This window comes from Lissotriton helveticus, chromosome 2_1 (genome assembly GCF_964261635.1).
Source record: "Lissotriton helveticus chromosome 2_1, aLisHel1.1, whole genome shotgun sequence".
In the NCBI taxonomy this organism is placed as follows: domain Eukaryota; kingdom Metazoa; phylum Chordata; class Amphibia; order Caudata; family Salamandridae; genus Lissotriton; species Lissotriton helveticus.
The window spans coordinates 1,556,561,707-1,556,579,322 of NC_136059.1; the positions used below are offsets into that span (position 1 = coordinate 1,556,561,707).

At 45.3% G+C, this 17,616-nt stretch overlaps 1 protein-coding gene across 1 annotated transcript in view; it reads right to left on the reverse strand.

Moving 5' to 3' along the window:
• The window catches only part of POLR1E (RNA polymerase I subunit E), a 241,850-nt gene extending 228,129 nt beyond the window's left edge, over positions 1–13,721 (reverse strand). Inside the window, exon 1 of the mRNA XM_078676521.1 lies at positions 13,579–13,721. Coding sequence (XP_078532647.1) covers positions 13,579–13,645 — 67 coding nt within the window. The 5' untranslated portion in view covers positions 13,646–13,721. The remainder of the gene's footprint in view (positions 1–13,578) is intronic.
• Positions 13,722–17,616: the final 3,895 nt, after the last annotated feature.

Below are 17,616 nucleotides of genomic sequence, written 5' to 3' on the forward strand. Positions count from 1 at the left end.
TATAGCGTGAACTTGACCCGAAGGTTTTGGGTATCAGAGCCCTTTACATGTTACACATGGACACATTCATATTTGTTAGTGTTAGACCTGGCACCTTGGCGTGGGTCTCCCTTCATTTTTGCTGTTGCCTCATGTGTTTTTGCTGGCGTTAGATGATTTGGGCACTGTGCCACTGCTGTCCAGTGCCACAGGGCAAGTGCTCCATATTGTAAATTGATGTATGAATTAGTGATTCCATGATTGGCTGGTTTGGTTTACCTGTCAGACCCTAGTACAGTGCACCAGGAGTGCCCATGGCTTGTAAACCAAATGCTGCTGGTGGGCTTGCAGCACTGGTTGTGCCACCCACAGAAGCAGCCTGTAAAAGCGTGTCTAAGGCCTGCCATTGCAGAGCCTTTGTGCAGTCTGGTACTGCCATGCTGACTGGGCAAGTGCACCCACTTGCCAGACCATAAAACCTTACCTTTTCTTCATATCAGACACTCCTATGGTAGGCCCAAGGGCAGGGTGCATTGTAAGTATAAGGTAGGACAAGCCCTGATGTGTGTGGTATGTCCTACTAGTGAATTACAGCCATTTTCGTTGTTCACTATTGCAAGGCTACCTATTCCCCATAGGCCAGAATGGGCAGCTTGATTATTTCATCTTATAATCCTAACTGACTCAGGGAACATGGTAGAAATTCTAGTTTAGTATGCCTGACCTCAGAATGATAAAATACATCTTTTAGTGAAGTTGATTTTAACATTCTGTGTTTGAAAATACCACTTTTAGAAAGTAGGTATTTTCTTGTCTCACTATTCAAGCCTGCATCTGCTAGGTTGTGTATTCCTTGTCTGGAGTTTGGGTGACAGGGGCTGAGGGAATTCCAGGAGACAGGGTGAGTCAGCCCAGTGGTGAATAGAGAGATCTGCATCTAGATGAGAGGGAGGAGTTGCACCTGGGACCTGAATAGGGCTATGCCTTCCCTCCACAATGCTGGCTCCACCTCCTCCGGTGCGCCTGATGTTTCTGCCCTGCACTGTAAAAGGAAAGAAGGAGTCATGTCAACAGAGTGCTCCAGAACTGGTTTGGACTAGGCAAAGGCCTCTCTGCCTTCAGAGAACAAAGAGAAACGGTGTATAAAAGGGGGGACCCAAACCCCAGAGAATTAGATCACTTCTGGACAACAAGAAGAAACCTTTGCTGAGGAGAGTAACCAGAAGAAACTGAGGAGAGACTATCCCTGAGCTGAAGTGCTGCTTGGGGCATTGGCCTGCAGTGGTTGCCTGACTGCCAAAGAAAGGAGAAAGGAACTTTGTGTGCTTTATTCAACTTGTGAAGGATCTCCAAGGGCTCGAGAGAAGAGCTTGCCTCCTGCTGAATTCTCAGGGACAACAGACTTCAACCCCCAGCTCCCCAAGAGTTTGTTGGAAGTGCCTGCAGTTGTTTTGGGGCCTTCTGAGGGACTGCGTGGCGCAAGGAGCTGGAAGAGCGACTCACGAAGAAGAAGCGTGTCGCAGCATCGAGGATGTCGCCGCTGTAGCTGTCGCATTGCACCGCATCACAAGAAACGTCTCGCAACATCGAAGAAGCGTGTCGCCATCGCATCACTAAGCAAGGGTGTCGCCGCTGTAGCTGTCACACTGCACTGCATAAGCGCCTCACATCCACGGAGAAGAGTGCCGCCGTCACAGCTGCTGTTGTCGCATCACTGAACAAGGGTGTCGCCACTGCAGCCGTCGCATCGAGTGGAAGCAGCTCGCATCGTGAGAGTGTCGTCGCCAAAGCCGCAACGTTGCACCACTGAACAAAGGTGTTGCCGCTGCAGCTGCCGCATCGAGTCGAGACATCTCGCAGCATCGGAGACGCGTGCTGCATCAAGAAGAAGACATCATCTTTGTTTCATCGCACCGGATCTTCATCGCATCACGGCGTTGCTAGCCGCACAGCCACAGAAGCGCAGTAAGAAACCGACGCATCACGGCTCCTGCGAGCCAGGAACTGATGCATCACCTTCCCTGCAACACTTTCGTTGTATAGCGTTACGCATCCAAATGTACATTGACTCAAAGTGTCGCATTTTAAGATCTAAAGAGAACTAAGCTAATTCTACCCTTTTAAGTACAGTATTGTGGATTTTTGTCATTTGTGGTCTTGTGTTAACTCTATATAAAGAATACTTATTTTTAATATACAACTGTGTGGTGTCCATTGGTAGGGTTTTCACTGGGTTACTGTATATGTTCACAAATGCTTTACACACTGCCTCTGAGATAAGCCTGTCTGCTCGTGCCAAGCTACCAAGGGGGTGAGCAGGGGTTATTTTAGGAGCGTACCCCCTTACCCTGACTAGACGTAAGGGTCCCTATTTGTCACAGGTACCTACTTATGCCAACTAGAGACCCCCAAATCTAAGTTAGGTATGGGGATATTAAGTGATTTGCCCAGAATCACAGGATGTTGAGCGGAATTGGCGAGACTCGAACCCGGTTCCCCAGATCGGAGATCGACCGCCCTAGCCCGTTCGGCCACAAGCTCACCCCTGTTGGTTAGTTTTAGATCGAGAACAGGTCTGAATTTGTTTTTGGTGCCTTTCTTTTTCACCAGAAAATAACAGGAATAAATCCCAGTGTCTCATTGTTTGAGAGGAACAATTTCCACCAAATGCTTCTGCAGAAGGATGTTTACTTTCGAGGTCAACATCTGCAGATGTTGAATGGATGTTTTTGGTGGGATATTTGACGGCGGACTGGTAAACCTGAGACAACACCAATTCAGTACAATATTTCAAACTCAGCCATCTTTCATGGTGGAAAGCCACTCTGTCAGGAAATGAGAGATACTTTCCCCTACCGGCGTGGGTAACAGAAGAGGGGGAAGTAGAGATTCATTGTTTAGAACCAGCTGTAGGTTTTCACCCTTGAGTTGGCTGTTGGGTAGCTCTTCCTCTGGGTTGGCGATGTGGTTGTTTTTGATAAGGTCTTTGTTGTTGCTGACCTTGGTACCACTGAGGGGCTTGATCCCTCTGTGGGTAAAAACATTCTTGATAAGGCGTGTATGTGTTCTTTTGTTGATCTTGATCTTTTTGTTTTGCAAGACCTACTGCCTTCACGATCTCCATCTCGGATTACATCCAAGCCATTTAATCATCTGTATGGCCGCCAAATAAGGTGGATCCAGAAAAGGGAAGATGAAGAATCTATTGTTGGGATTTGTGTTTAAGGGCTGTAAGGCTAAGCCAAGAGTGCCTTTTTAGGGCAACATCATGACAGTAGTCTTGGGCTGCCAATAATGACAAATTGGCAGCAGCAGCAGCAATAATTATTTGGTTAGAGACCACCAAGCCCTCATTTACCACCTCGAGAAAGTCCTCTCGACGATCTTCTGCAAATGTTTGTGAAGACTCTTACAAGGCTAGTGACATTTAACATCTACAGCCTTGGGTACATCTTGTACCATACACCAGGGATTTATAGGTATGTTAAATATACCAATTAGGAATTTTGACATTCCAACCCCATTTAAAGGAGGATCACAGGCATGTTACTACTAATTAACTATGGTAAAGTGTACATAGTTAAAAAACCAGCAAAAATATAGGGTCCAGCAATAGCTGAAAATCTAGGGTGACCAAACGGAAAAGGCAGATTTCCTACAACCATGTCAGAAAGGGGAGGACATGCACTTTACTCCTAGTTAGCAGAGGTAAAGTACACAGAGTCTAACACCAGTAAAAATCTCAGTCAAGCAAAAGACAACAAATCCTGGTGGCCATGAAGACAAGGCAAATTTCCTACAGAAACCTTATTGTGAAATTACCCACAGTGCTGCAATTAAACTTCTAATCACAAGACAGCAATTCAATTAATTAGCAGTGCATATTATTTGCTGATTTTGACATCGGAATAAAAATATCCATATTCGTCCCTTTTCTTTTTGTGTCTCTGGACAAGTTGAAGATAAAGTCCATGTCCTCCTATGTTGTATAACATACAAGGAAGCGTGAAACACATGATAAGCAAGCTTATAAGAGTGCCATTATGTTTTTATTAACAGCTAAAGGGCATTATATTTTGATTAAACTCAGGAGATATTTTAAATGTGCCTTCAAAATCAGGGGAAGCATTATGAACATTAACATTTTGGGTAGTAACGTTAAGGTTGTTATGTTTGGGTGGCTAGCCTATAAGTATCCAACTGTAAGGCTAGCCTGAGTAGAGGCAGCATTGCTATATTTGCATTTTTTAACCTTGTTTGGATATTGACAGGATAAATATATTTGCCATTTATTTCAACCATTATTGGGAATTAAAAATGCATGAAATACTGTGCAAAGCATTTGGTGTTTTCAGAAGTTAAAACCCAATAAACTATTTAGATGTGATCATTTAGTGAAACCAAGGGGTTGAGGACAACAGTATGGCTTTCTATTGCCCGACAAGATATATGGATGGTTGAAGAACTCTGTTCTCCTCATTCACAAGCCTCATTACAAATGTGTTTAGACACACGGTATTTTAAGCTTTGCGTGATAACAGAAATGTTACACTTTCAGCGTGGGTTTAAACCCATATTGAAGTGGGTACCACATGCTGGGGGCATGACTAGAGTTGTTTTTTTTTAAACAATCTCTAATCAATGTAGCACCTGTTGGGAACTTTTTGTACATTAGTAATATACTGCAGAAATGTATATAGCATAACATTGGGAGGGTGTAACCAGTAAGTAATTAGCTCTCACTAGCTCTTGAGTTAGTTCCTCATGTCTTCGGCCAAAATAGGCCAATAGCTGTTTATTTAGGGAGTCAAGTTCATCAGTTGTGTCACTAGGTTACCGGATTATTATCTTCCCTCTTTCAACAACGTGCTTACAAGGCAACATTTAAATTATCTAGGCAGCAAAAGCAGCCACAGGTATTGATAAAGCCCTCTAAATTATTAATCATTAGGTGTTGGACTCACGCAAACGATTTATGGTGCTCGCATTATAGCATATATCATACACTCCGCTCCGCTGAGCTCAGTCGCTGCAATCGTTCATGATGCGTAACAGGTGTAAATATTATCTGTTAGTGTGCATGGAGTAGTGATTAAGAAAGACAGCATTTAGCTGCAGTAGCTGCTGTTATTATTTGCCAATGGGTAAGGAGAGGTCTGAGGTCTTAGATGTCACGGGGAACTGGGTGCATGCAACGCTGTGGTGGCTGTGATCTGGCTGATTGCCACTATCGCCCCAGCTGCACCGCAGAGCCCACAGATCGCCAGATCACTTGTGGGGTCATGTCCACTGAGATCTTCTGTCTCAGTGAGGGTGCAGAACAAATTGGAAGTTATAGCGGGAAGACACACAACAAACAACCATGGCCAATCTGCACTTTCTTGGAGAGCAAAGGACGAATAAGACTCACTGTTGACTCGAACCACCACCCATTGGTGCATATGCACCAACTTCTAGGGAGCTCTGCGGTTCTGGTCTCGGTAATATTTTCAGGATAGGGGCTGTGCATAGGCCGTGGCACAGTCCGAGTGATTCTGCTGCTCAGAGCTCTGCTCTTTTAGAGAACACTGTGTTACCGAAGAAATGTGATCAGTAAATGTGACAACATGGTAGGGGTAGTACTGCTGTAGTTGGAGCTGCTAGTGCAGATTCAAGATGGATCAGTGTGAGAGCTGATGGGGCAGTTTGAACAGAAGTGGCAGAAAGCATAGGGGGAAGTGTGTGAGAAAAAGGGAAATGAAGCAGATTGGGTGTGTGAGCAGAGGGGGCAGGAAGCATACGGGCAATGTGTGAGCAGAATCAGCGGTAAGTAGAAGGGCAGTGAGTGAGCAAAGGAGGCAAAGTGTGAGCAAACGTTTTGGGGAGCATGGGGGCCAATGTGAGAGCAAAATCCTAAGGGAGCTGAGACTGCAATGTGTGACCAAAAGGGCCAGTGGGTTAGCGGTGCAGACGGGAGTGGATAGGGCAGTGTGGACAGAAGAAGGCCATGAATAAGCGGAAGAGGCAGGGACTATATCTGTCAGCATGTGAGCAAGGGAACAAAATGTGAGCAGAATTGGCATGGACCAAGAGGGCGCAGTGTATGAGCAGATGGGCCACTGTGTGAGCAGGTAATAGTGTGTAACCAGAAGGGTAAAGAAGCCGAGGCCAATGTGTATTCAAGGGAGCAGTGTATGTGTAGTGCTCATCCCATGACCAACTGTCTCTCAGCTCTCAGTCCCAACATTCTGAGGCATCATCAGACTCCAACATTCCAATGAGTCAGAGCACAGGCACTGGCTGAACAGGGGTGGTAAAACACCTTACAATGTAAATGCAGGATACTACAGTGTGACCAGAAGGGAGAAGGAGCGGAAGGGACTGTGAGATTAAACTAGGTAGGGAGCAGGGTGTGAGCAAAAAGGGAAGCGTGAGTTGTACGGGCAACAAGTGGATGGGGCAATGTGCGAGCACCTGAGGCTGAAGCAGAAGGAAGCAACGTATATCAAAGGGGCAGTGTGTAAACAGAAAGTAAGAGGCTGAGAAGGTATTGTGTGATACAATGTGCACTACGTGAAGAGTGGGCAGGAAACAGAGGGTCGATGTGTGCACAGAAGGACCAGGGAGAATATGGGGGCATGGTGTAGAAGAGACGGGGGAAGAGGGTGCAGGGCATGGGCAAAGAGGGCAGGCAGTATCTCAGTAGAATGTGTGGGAGTGGATGAACAGGGTATGAACAAAAGAGGTAATGTGTGAAGAAAAGGGGCAGGGAAGAAAAGGGGCAGTGTGTGAGCAAATGAGAGCGTTGGAGAAAAAGGGACAGGATGCAGATGGAGGCAATTGAGTGAATATAGGGCTCAGGGATCAGAGTGAGTAGGCTGTGAGCAGCAGTGGGAGACAGCAAATGGGGGCACATAAGTGAGCAGATGTGGCAATGTGTGGCAGGGTGCAGTGTCCCCCCCCCAGAGGTGCTAGGTGCAGAGGGGGCAAGATGTGATCATAGAGGGCAGTATGTGAGTAAAGGAGGCAGCCTGACTGGAACTGGGCAGTCTTTGAGCAGAAGAAATAAAGAGCAGATAGGGTGGTGTATGAGGATATTGTATATTCATAAATGTTTACTGCATGTTAAAATAACTTGCTAATCTTAAAATGGATTAATTTGAGTACGTTTCACAAGTGGGCATGCTTCACCGCAATCTATCGCACCTGTAATTTTCTTGAATTTATAATTAAAAAAATTGAATCATCTGACCCAGAACATAACAATTTCATGGACCTGGCTCCCTTGCACCTGTACTGTTGTGAGCTGCACTGGTGGACGAGTGACCCTGGAGCCTGTGAAGATACAAACTTCAATAGCCAAGAGGCGCGCTATCGCACCCCAGCCCCTTCCCCAATGAGAGATCAGCTCCCTAACCAGGCAACCCTCCAACAACAAAGGCCACTGAAACAACTCAGTGAGATCATCAAGCATTTAATGCTTTTGTTATGGAAGTAAGAATATACAAGACCTTCAAAATAAAGGCAACATTTTGTGTGAGTAAGATCAACATTGTTAATAGATCACGGAAACAAACGTGACTAAATGGATTGTTTTTGAAAGTGCAGGTAAAAACTGTGGATTTAACATGGTTTCCAGGAAAACACACTTTACAAATATATGCAGAAAATGCCCAAATATGATAAAAGAGCCCAAGTTGATTTATATCAGAGGTTAATATATCAAGTTTTGTTTTATCCATTGGATTCTGGAACATATAATTCTGCATTTCTAATAGGAAAGATAAACATACACAAAAAGTAAAGGAAAAAAAGGAACTGTATTAGCTACTCTCGTCTAACACTGACCAACTTGACCGCTCTGTATATTGTTTTAACAAAATATCAGGTTGTGTGTGTTTTTTTTTTTTATTCTTAGTGCCAGAAATACAAAGACGAAAGTAATACAAGACTCAACATAAGACAACCTCAGAAAACTCATCTTGATCCATGTCAGTTGTGAGAAGTTTATCCTGTCATTGCCCATTGCATTCTGCTACCTGTTCCAGTCCCTTCTTTTATGTATTTTAAACACAAATTAATAAAACAATATTGAATACCACATCAGTTTTCCTGTATTCTTGAATAAAATGCGGAGCAGTCAAACTGTAATAATAGACACGGCCAACCTATATATGTTTGCAAATTGGCATCTATGGAGATTTACATTGCACAAAACAGAATAATGTATTTGTATTACTTGAACGTAACAGCATGTTCTCCTTCCTATACAGTGTCACTTATGGATTATAAGTTCTACACAAAGGCACTGAAATGTCACACATAAGCACGCTGAAAAAGTGTTGAAATAAAGGCCGGTGCAAAACTTGGCAGCTACATTGACACCACTGTGAGCAGACGACCTGAGCCTTTGAAAACAATGTTGGATGGCTCGGAGGAGGACCATTCTTTTAAGTGTGTTCACCCAGCACCTCTTCAACCCTAATGAGACTCTTAGACAGAAAATGAGGGGCGCACGAGAGAGAGTGGCAGCAGCGTCAGTGACCAAGCATTTTTTTTTGCAGATTTATATAGGCCGAACTTGACCCGAAGGAATTGGAGCGCTTGACAAGAGCACACACTCATTAGGTCTCGACTGAGCCAGCGCATGCGCTGCCTTGACGAGACATTTAGTAAGCGGGTATTCAAAGTGCTACCCACAGGCCACAGGCTTTTTCAGGCTACCAGCTGGCTGTTACACGCACAAGCGCGCGCAACGTGCACAGATGACATCTGGCTTTCTCTGCTTTTTCAGGCCACCAGCTGCACGCGCGACGTGTAAATCCCCTCTCCTACTCCCTCCCTTCTCCCACTCCTTCCTCGTCAGCTTCATGCCTCTACTGTAGCATGCCACGAGATCACTTTAATCAGTTTCCTCTTTCCTCCCCTCCCTTATCCCACTCCCTCGTTAGCTTTATGCCTCTCTATACTATAGCACAACGCGTCTTTTATTTAATTTTCGGCCCATCCGTGCTTCTACTCCCTCCACCCCCTCACCACAGTAAGCAAATGCTGTGCGGTGTACTCCCTGGGAATCCGCCGTACTCTTCTCCCGCGGTCCCCAGATATTGCAGTTACACAAAGTATCACTTTGAAGTCTGTGCGGTTGTGTACGAGTACGTGGCATTCTTGGCTCCTCAGTCACAGCGCTGAGTTCCTTCCTGCGGTGCGCTATCACATCAGTCTAGTTTATCACCTGTACCTCCGTTTGCAGGTAGTATGCATGTTTGTACAGCCAATGCCAACTCTGTTCCCCAGTATGTTACAGCGTGTGTTGTGATAATTGGCGGTGTAATGATGTTTGCACGTGGCACAGCCACGCACTTTAAACTCTGCCAGGGCAGTGATAAGGTTTCAGCGCTGGAAATATTCTGTGCTAATATTCGAGATTCACTGCGGATAGGCAAAGTCACGTCTGTGAAGCAGTATTTACATTTGTTTAAGACCATTGTGGCTGAGACTGACTATTTACTTTGTTCCTTTCTTGTCACAGGCCTACTGTACTTAAGCGCAAGGTAAGACATTCTGTTTATTTGGAAAGAGTGTTTTTATAGTTAACATGGTGTGTTTGGTGCTTGAGGACAGGATTCAATAAACTGCCTTCTTCAATCTTTACCTTGTTGCAGTCTTCTTAACATCTAGCCATACGTTTATTCAAAGAAGACTCAAGAAAATGTATTGGGAAGATGTTTGCATCCCTACCCTTTTTCAAGCCCCCTCCCCATCCCTTGAATTGTTGGTACCTTGCATCAACAGTTGATATAGGTATTAGGGTTGCACACGATGCACAGCATTTTAATCTCAACTGTACGACAAAGAAAAAGCTTATTCTATTGCCGGTGCGCTTTCATAATGTGGTTAAATTCAAATTTTCGTTTAGCAAATGTCTCTTGTTTGTAAAGTGTAGAAATAAGTATGGGGTATTGTAAACTTTTATAGTTTTAAGTACAAAATTCTGAGCTCAGGACAGCCACTTGTCTATTTTTTACACCTCAAAATGTCGTTATCAAAATTTTATTTCAAATTAAAACAATGACGTTGAAAACAAATGTAAAAAATGTTTTAAATGTCAAATGCCTTTATTGGTATCCACTAGTGTGAGTAAAAAAACTTGCATCTTCCCGCCACTATTTCCGTTAAGAGGCACAGTTGCTTGCGGCCTACATGTGATATTGAGAGATGGTGGTTTTATTGGCGATAGACGTGGTTTGGAGTTCAGAGCTGGGCCGTTTGCCTTCCTTTAAAGTATACAGCTGCCAGTTATGCCTTGCTGCCATCCGGCAGTTAAGGGACATATTTCTCCCCTCTCACGTAAAGCGGTGCCTCTGAAAACATTTGGGTTCAGCTTCGTTGTGTCCTTGGTGCTAAATAAGGCATTGGTGCTTCTTGACTTGTCTGCAGCATTCAACACGGTTGACTATTCCATCTTGGTCAACCGTGTCGAACAGGCCGGCCTCAGAGACTCTGCCTTGGCCTGGCTGCAATCTTTCATATCTGAACGCACCCAGTCTGTTCGGCTAGGGTCTTTCACAGCTTCCAAAATTAATTCCTTTTGTGGGGTCCCTCAAGGCTCCTCCTTGTCCCCATTATTATTTAATTTATACATGCGGCCCCTCTTGTTTTCCTTGAGAGAGCACAAAGTCACTGCATACAACTATGCAGATGACTTACAGCTAGTTTTTACATTAAACTCACCTAATGCTGTTGAAGACTTTCAGGCAACTATGATCCAGATTCAGAGGTGGATGTCCCTAAACCATCTCAAACTAAAGCCGGGGAAAACAGAATTGATTTTGCCCGGGAAGAGCGAGATTAGTTGGGGCCCACATTTCTGGCCTTCAGATATGGGCCTCCCTCCCAAAAAGTCCCAATCAGTAAAGAGTCTGGGAGTGACCATTAATGAGGACCTTGCCTTAAATTCTCAGATCGGAACAGTAGTCTCCTCAGGGTTTTTCCAACTAAGAAAAATAAAACAAATTGCACACCTTCTTACCCACTTAGCCCTGATTCAAGTAGTTACTGCCCTAGTCCTTTCCCACATTGACTTTTCGAACAGTCTCTACCTAGGTTTGCCTGTAGGCCAACTCAGAAGACTGCAACACCTCCAGAATCAAGCTGCCAGGCTGATCTGTAAGGTACCTAAATGGGAATCGATTAAATTAGGGCTCGAGAAATTGCATTGGCTACCTGTGGCTCAGAGAGCCGCATTCAAAGCCGGATGTATCATCTTCAAGGCTTTACAAGGCAAGGGTCCCCTGTTCATAAGGCAACTGATAGGGAGATACACCCCCTCGCGCAGTCTGCGATCAGCCCACAAAGACCTACTTGAGGTACCCCGGTTCAAGAGAAAGCGACAGGGAGGCAGTTGTTTCCACTTTCTAGCAGCCTCCCTGTGGAACTCTCTGCCTCTAACCCTTAGACAGAGTAAGGACCTCCTTACCTTTAGAAAAGCATTTAAGACCTTCCTATTTACACAGGCCTACTTGAAATAGTGACTCCTGCTGGCATCCCTCTTGTTATGTTTTTTTTATCTCTCCTCAGCGCCAAGAAGCCCATGGGCGTACGTGCGCTTTACAAATTTTAATTAACATAACATAACATAACAATAAGGTTTAAGGCATATCCAAAATAAGACAATCGGTTCCTTATCTTCTGTTAGGTTACTGATGGTCCATACGCTTCATAAAGCTACTCCTGATATAGATGCAATCTCCGTAGAGTATTGCTTGATTGGTTTGGTCCACTTGAAACACAGGCGGTATCCTCCTCAGTGCATAAAATCCAGATTGTGGTGGCATGCCGGTTTCCAAACGAAAGGATGAAACCGGATTCTAGCAGATGTAGTCGCTAAATTAACCAAGAATGTGCAATGCAATAGATCTCACATTTACTTGAGCTGGAGCAATTGGCATTGTAAGTGACAATGGCTTTTATTTGTATGTTGTTTTTAAAACAGATACACAAAAGGCATTGTGATGTACTATGCTATTAGCCCTAAAAAAATAAATTAAAAAAATAATAAATGGGGACGCCGTCACCGGAAGTGACGTCACGACAGGAAGTGACGTCACAAAAGGTGGCTTGGACCATCGGGCTCATTGCCTCCCCTCGCTCATCCCTTAGATGCGGAAGGCATGACTTTCCTGTATCTGTGATGCACAAGGGGATGTCCACTGTGTGAAGAATTGCAGGAGCTGAGCTGTGGCCCTGATTGTACGAGCAGCGTGCTGTGAGCTCCGATCTCGTCCCAGAGAGGCCAAAGAGTGAAGTCCAGCTGTTTGGCAGGGGGGACCGCGTCCACCCGGTAAAATAAGTGTGGGGACGCCATCCACCCGCGTGGTACCCCGACTCGAGCCCTGGTAAACTCTCGCAAATGCTTGTTTTTGGTAGACGCGGGGAGATTAGGTGATTTGCCAACTATCACAGGTCCCGAGCCGACAACGAGGCTCGAACCTGGCCCGCCAGCTGCAAAGTCGGAAGCTCTGGCCGAAAGGCTTCATCCATTCCCAGATAGGCTGGAAAAAGGCTTTAAGTGGGATGAAAAAAGTGAGGGGCCACTCAAAGGGGCGTGGTCAATGTAATTAAGGGCATGGCTTAACACGAAAGCTAAAAATTTGTGCTCAGCCTAGTGTAAAGCTAGACCTGTATTTTGCTGTTTCTGTCATTGCATCTAGATATATGATACAAGTAAAATTACACCTACAACAAGTCAGGACTGTTGGCTTTGTCAATGGATGTTAGTTACATAGGATAAATAAGCAGCAACTATGGCTTGTATATAATATTGAAAAAGCTTCTACTTAACCTCTTCAGTGCTGCGCGAATTTCGCTGCAGTGCTTAAGGGTCATAAATCATATTGACTCATGACGGAAATGTTCCGTCATCAGCACCGGAGCACCGACGCTCATGACGGAACCGTTCCGTCATGAGCATGGAAGGGGTTAAAGCCCTGGTGACACCAGGACAATGTTGCTGCTCCTGAGTTTCAAAAAGAGAAGGGAAATCCAGAAAGAAAATGACTCTTTAAAGGATTTCCCTTCCCCGCTCACCTGGCATGACGTCATGACGTAACTTCTCCACTAGTGACAAGTGAGCAGTGTGAGCACAGCGCACATCGAGGTGCCTGCCGTCACTGCAGGACCGCCAGGGTACAAAACAGAGCCAGAGAGAGACCCGTTTCGAGGCCCCTTTAAAAAAACTGCCGGTGCTCAGACCAGGCGAGACCCGGCCCACTTAAAGCCCTGGAACCTTAACGGCAGCCAAACTCCATAGGAAAAGAACAAACCGCTCTACCCAGAACAAAGCAGCAAACGCAAACATGTGAAAAGCACGTGATCCCACGCCATGTGAAATGATGTGCAAATCATGCACACCAGAGAGGCCGTCTCAGTACTCTCCCATTACAGCTCTATTTAAAGTTCTTGTCTACGTAGTGACGCTGCTCACGTGTTCTCTGCATTTGCGCCTTTAGTTTATGGTCAGTTTTCGTTGCATAGCGCGTGTTTCAACACTCCAGGTAGACCCGAGTGTGTGCTGGAGCGGGTGCTAGAGGGGGTCTTAGGTAATCTCTAAACACTTACCCAATAGCACGTTCTGCCCGTCGGGCTGGTCCCCGGAGTATACCCACGATGCCCGAGCTGCTGCCATGCTCTTGCCTCAACTACTGCTTGTACTGTCGCTGCCACGCGTGGCAACTGACCTCCAACCCCTTGTCATTGAAACAGAGAAGAGACAACTACATTTAGCTTCTGACAGTGAGCCTGCCTCAAACACATCTGCATCTGCGAATGTTTGGGACGTTTTATTAAATAACCGCCCTGTGGCCGTCATTAAAAGTGTATAGAATTATAGCAATGCTTTTCTTTGATGCATTTGCGTCCGAAATGATAAGTTCTTACATTTAACGCATATAATGCATTTGTTAAAACCAGTAATGTACTTATTGACTTGATATACTCTATTTCTTTTTGGGGAGGGGAGCTACATTTAGCAATATGTGGTTGCTGCTTTAGTCCCCATGCTGTGTTTATATTAATGTATGACTGTTTAGACATGTCAACATTCTACGTTCAAATGGTGTGATGATCCCAAACTTGTCAATCTATTGACTCAAAATGCAGGGGGAATAAGTGTCATATATTTTCCAATGTGAGTGTGCGTGTTTTTGTAATTGCATTATTTTTGTCGTTTCTCATGTTCATTTTCTCCCATGCCAAGTGCCACAAAATTTGGGTTAATAAAGATAACACATTTTAGAGTTTTTCTCCCCACAAGCACCCGAGATTGTCTGTAGGAATTCAGACGATACAGAAGGTAGGTTATCCAGCAAGTTTTATTAATATATATATATATCCAGCAACGGAACTCCTGTCTTCTTCCAACTGCCAACCTTCCTTCCTGACATTCCAACCTCAACATTTCACCAATATCCTGGCACTCCCAAGGTGTACCACATGCCAAGATGCAAAGCACAATTCTATGTCAGGACCGGAGGCTCGGATTATGCTTCTCAAATTTTTTTACAGAAAATTCTCAGCAGCCAATCAGAAAGTAAAAAACTAAATACACACTACAATACCCATAAAGCCCAGTGGGTATCACATAGTAACCATAGAGTAGACCCCCATATAAGGAGCATAAGAGAATACCACATCCTCTTTCTTTGCTGCTCCGCAGCCAGTTAAGTGCATTACCCTTATTATTATTATCTTAATATTATTTTATTTCATTGTGACTGTATTGCTTATGCATTGTCGCTTTGTGCGCTTGGTTTGTTACCTGTGCTTGTATTTGTTGTGGTATTCTGTCCGCGCTGCTCGCACTGTGTCTTTTTGGGCTTCGGCGTTTATTCAGTGCCGCCTCGGCGTTCTGCTGGCCTGCGCACCTTCGGCTGTTCTGTTGGCGTTGCGCTTCTCTCACGCTTTACTCTTCCACCCCAGCCGCTGTCTTTATTGTGTGCACTGTGTTGGGAGCGCTGTCTGCCTACCGGTTCCGGGCGCTCTGTGCCCAGATGATAATTACGTGGAGCGGGAGACGGGGGTGAGGACGCGCGAGCCTTCTGCGCGCAGTTCTCTGTTCTGGCCGGGTGCACGGTTGTTCCGCGCATGCGCGGCGGCCATTTCTTTGTATCGGTATTTTTCTTTGTTTGCACGCCGGATTTAAACGAGCGCGGGAGCAGCACTGAAACTCGCTCTTTGCCCACAGACCTTGGCTAGCCCCATAACAACGACCAAGTCTTCAAAAGGACTTTAGGCAGTATAACCACGCATAGACACTGCCTAGAGTGGCATTTCTAGGCGAGCCCTCCCTCCAAATTTTATTGATGGTGCACACTTTGGTGTTTTTGCGTCACTGTGTTGCTTTGGCTTGCCTGGGGTTCGTCACTCCCCCTTATTATATCACTGTCTGTATTTTGACTATTTTCCCAGCGCTGACCGTGCTTATTGGACCCTTATTCCTCCTGTGGGCATATTTTGTCACTTATTAGTGTCACAATGTCGGATTATTATTACGACGACGCAGACTACGTTGAGGAGTAACCCTCTGGGTCTGGAGCAGGAGCTAGTTGTGGCTCTTGATGTGGGAGTCCAGCACTCCGTTAATAAGGCCATGGTCAGGGCCATTGAACCATTAAAGCGTCATTTATGTAATTATGCCCTGCAACAGGGTTGGGTTCCTGGCTCCACATCTCGTACTACTTCTGGTGAGAAAGGTTAAAAAAAACATATTCTTCCGACTTTGCTAAGTTGGCGAAGGTTCTGTCCTCTGACCATTCCTATGTTTCTGCATCCAAAACTACTTCTTCTAGCTCGCCTATGAGAGATGATGCTGATACCTCCTCTGATACGGCGTCTGAGTCGGAGGCTTCTCCTTCCCCAGCTAAGAAGCAGCGCAAAGAGCGTTTCGTGGATGCTCCGTCTCATCCACAGTTACTTAATTTTGATCCCACTGCAATTGTCCATCCTAATTCCTCTTCATGGCTCCCCTCTACTGAGGTTGCTGAGTATGTGCTGTCACACCTGCGCCGAGGCTTTGATAAGGATGTCAGGGAACGTCTGCGCTCGGAATGCACCAGACCGGATTTGGCGGACAAAGTTGCAGATACCCCTGAGGTGGATCCTTCTATGCTCACCTATCTCAAAAAATATACAAAGATCCTAAGAAAGGGCTCGACCGTTCATGGAGATCCTGTCAGGATAAATTATTGGGTTTAACCGGTCCTCTAACCAAGATTTTGGGCTTGGGTTTCAAGTCTAAAACGTCAGGGCAGATTATAAATCCGGATGATTTGATAGGTTGGCCCCAACGGGCTGTCTGTTTATTGGGCAATGCTAATGGTGCCATGCCCTGTGAGCGGCGGTGCTCTATTCTGCTAAAACTCGACCCTAAGTTGGCGAAGTTGTCCTCCTCTGAGTCCGGTCCCTTAGCGCAGGGTCTTCTGTTTGGCCAACCTTCTCTGAAAGAGATCACTAAGTTTGTAGCTACTTTCAGTGGCCTTGACAAGGCACAAGGTTCTCTAAAACGGGCTTTTTTGTCTGGTTTTTGGCCGGGCCGGAGGATGTCGGGGGCGGTCGTTCGGCCGAGGTTACCAGCAAGGCACCCAGCACGGATATAATTCCCAACGTGGCAGGTATCAGGACTCCAACTCCTCCGCCTCTTTCTACCACACGTGGATCCCGGAATAACAACAGGAAAGGTTGTCAGCAACGTCTTTCTAGTTCAGAAGAAGGGGGGTGGATCCAGGCTTGTTTTAAATCTCAAGGAGTTCAATGGATGGGTTGTATATTGTCACTTCAAGATGGAGGGGATCCATCTTCTTCTCGATCTTCTTCAGGAAGGGGACTGGATGGTCCGCCTCGATCTGAAAGATGCTTATCTGTCAGTGCCCATTTACGGACCTCATCGTCGCTTTCTTCAATTCCAATGGCAGGGGATCTGGTACGAGTACAAAGTCCTTCCTTTCTGCATCTGGTCAGCACCATGGTGCTTCACGAAACTTCTGAGGCCTGTGGTCGAAATTCTTCGCGCTCGGGGCGTTCGCCTCATCATTTATCTAGACGACATTCTCATCATGGGTCAGTGTCGTCGTCTGGTTTTGCAACATCATGCCTGGACCATAGATCTGTTGCAGAATCTAGGATTCTTGGTCAACCCTCAGAAATCTGTGTTGATCCTTTCTCAATCTGTGGAGTTTCTGGGCTTTCTAGTCAATTCCCTTACTTGTCAACTCCTCTTGCCCACTCAGAAGATCAGATCGATCAAGAGAGAGTTTTTTTTTTAAACACATTTTATTGAATTTCAATTTCCGTTCATACTCTTGTAAAATGTTCACACAAATACATCATTCGTCATACATAATATCAGTGTTATGTTCATAACGATGTAATACACATCAGTGGTTCATACTGTATAAACATAAAGAGTATAAAGAACTACCCCATTACATCCCTCCCCCCACCCTCGGTAACTGTGGTCACATTCCAAGAGCAATATCCGTATCTGTACATTTGCATTCTAAGTATATTGATTTGCATACAACTGCGTAACACATCCTTATATTCCATTGGGCCGTCGGGTGTGGGCAAATTACAATCATTTATACACACATTACGAACATC